Source organism: Penaeus vannamei, chromosome 6 (assembly GCF_042767895.1).
Source record: "Penaeus vannamei isolate JL-2024 chromosome 6, ASM4276789v1, whole genome shotgun sequence".
Taxonomy (NCBI): domain Eukaryota; kingdom Metazoa; phylum Arthropoda; class Malacostraca; order Decapoda; family Penaeidae; genus Penaeus; species Penaeus vannamei.
Window position 1 is genome coordinate 10,263,897 of NC_091554.1, and position 2,500 is coordinate 10,266,396.

Genomic DNA, 2,500 nt, shown 5'->3' on the forward strand with positions numbered 1-2,500 from the left:
CTGTTATGAATATAAGATTCCCTCTCCAGATGATCTGCCTTGAACATACTTTGCATTTTGTTACATGTTAGAGCCATGCTTAAGAATGTAAATTTGCGACCCGTGATACAGATTTACAAATTTCCTGCATATTACCTTTGGATTTTTTGTTTTGTTTTGTTTTCATTTTCTCTCTTCCCTATCTATGAAAGCGACGCTCATCAGGTGCTGTTTCCTTCAACAAGTGCATCTCTTCAGCCGAAAGCACTCACATCCGGGTCATATGTTGTTAAAAAAAATGTGCAGTTGCTTCCTTCAATTGGCAGGAGGAGCGTGGCGTTGAGTTTTTAGCGCTGGCGAGTGTATTTGTGCGTGAAACAGTGTGCACGTGTGTGTGTGTTCCTGCGTGTGTGCCCCGGCGTGTACGTGTGTGCGTGCGTGAAGGTGTGCGCGGGCTGGGTGGTGCTGGCTGGTATTGACTCGCTGCCAGACACTCGCGTCGCTCCCTCGGCCCCGACCAGACCTCCGCACGATGGCCACCAACGGCGCTACGACTAACAGTTCCTCGTCCTCGGGGTCCTCGAACAGTGGCCAGCCTGCGACCGACCAGCAGGCGGGATCAACCATGAACTCCATCACGCAAGTGTTCCCTCCTATAGTGGAATTAAATGTCGGAGGAGTTTTCTATACGACCTCGCTGACGACTCTTCAGAAGGACCCCGAGAGCCTGCTGGGTCAAATGTTTAGCGGGAAGTCCAAGACGCCCGTGCTGAGGGATTCGAAGGGCAAGTTTTTCGTGGATCGTGATGGTGTCTTGTTCCGTTATATTCTCGACTATTTACGAAACCAGAAGCTCGTGTTACCAGAAAACTTCAGTGAGCGTGAAAGACTCAAGAACGAGGCGGAGTACTATGCGCTGCAGGACATGGTGGAGTCCCTTACCGTTCCCAAATCCCTGAGCCCCATTGATCCTTCGTTTCTAGTCAAGACCACCTGTGGCACGATTACCGTCAGTTACCGCGGCACCTTCGCCTTCGGGCGCGACGGCCTCGCCGACGTCAAGTTCCGCAAGCTGAACCGAATCCTTGTGAGCGGTCGCGTGACGCTGTGCCGGGAGGTGTTCGGGGACACGCTGAACGAGTCACGTGACCCGGACCGTGGCGCGGTTGACCGCTACTCCAGCCGCTTCTTCCTCAAACACACCTTCCTGGAGCAGGCCTTCGACATGCTGGTCCTGGCGGGATACAAGTGCCAAGGATCCTGCGGCAGCAGCACCGCAGGCGGCATGATGGTGGACAAAAAGCCCGGCATGGACTCGGAGGAGGACCGATGGAATCACTACAACGAGTTCGTGTGGGTGAGAGAATAACTAGGCTGCGGGGGGGTACTCTGGCGGCCCCGGGGAGAGGGCAGCCACTTGACGGTCACGAAGTCGTTCTTCTGACGATCCCTTCCGCAGATCCTGGATGCTTGGTTGGCGCACGTGCTCTGGGCGACGCGAAGCAGGTGGGAACAGTTTCAAAAGTCGCTAACTGCTTTTGTTTGGTCGATTCTAAAGAAGACAAACACTAATAGCTTTAAAACGTTCATGGAAAATACGTGAATAAAGAGTACTTACTTTCATTCTGCTTATAGCCGTTCCGCACACCAAGTGTATTAGAGTATTAAACGCAAGAGGAAACTCAAAGCAAGTGTTAGTACGAGCCCAACATTATGTGTATGTGTGATAACAAGCTGTAGGTAGCCTCTAAACACGCAGCATGGAGTCGTGTACCTGCTAATTGCTTATTACGGAAGAAAACATGTTGAGTGCAATTTTTTCTCGATTTTTTCAAGTGAAGAAATGTGATTGAAACGACAGAAATAGCAAACTCTTCTGACCAAGAAGTTCTGACCGAAATATCAAGAAACAAACAAGCAAATCCTCAAAAGCATATACATATAAGGTTTAGAGCAATCATATCATTATCGACCAAAAATCGAAGTTCACATCATTGCCACGAAAAAAGTGATATAAAATGAGTTATATTTCCAGTTATGAAGTCTTATTTTATTTATACACTTGCGGACCATTAAAAAAAATATTTTTCCAGCTGTAGATTTGACGAACTATTAGCCATCCAGAGAATCTCAGCCAATACCCGGGGTTCTTTCCTCTATTGTCTGTATTATGAACCAAGATCTCAACCAAACTGTTAAAAAAAGATAAAAATATCAATCAAAAAGATAGCTGTCCAGAGATAGAAATTACCTGTGTATTATACATTTACAAAGTTGTTTTTCCGAGTGCTCCCAGTGGTAGCCATAGGGACCATTAGATTATGTTCCCGTTTATCCGATCCAGAATTTCGTTTCAGGAGTTTCATAAGCGAATACCCTGAAAACAGCTTGATGGGACCTATTCAGTGCCACGAACTCATTTATGACGCTTTTACCTGGTACCTCGAAATTCTAGAAAAAAAAAAGCATAGCACAAAAGAGGATATCAACTTCTCACATTATTTCTCGAATCTGATGGGAA

At 47.1% G+C, this 2,500-nt stretch overlaps 1 protein-coding gene across 4 annotated transcripts in view; it reads left to right on the plus strand.

The window, feature by feature from the left end:
• Nucleotides 1–477: 477 nt before the first annotated feature.
• Ktl (BTB/POZ domain-containing protein Ktl) overlaps nt 478–2,500 on the plus strand; it is an 18,957-nt gene continuing 16,934 nt past the window's right edge. For all 4 annotated transcript variants that reach the window (XM_070122612.1, XM_070122609.1, XM_070122611.1 and 1 more), the window contains exon 1: nt 478–2,500. This exon is cut by the window's right edge and continues 703 nt beyond it. In XM_070122612.1, the coding sequence (XP_069978713.1) occupies nt 512–1,348 (837 nt within the window). In that variant the 5' untranslated portion in view covers nt 478–511 and the 3' untranslated portion in view covers nt 1,349–2,500.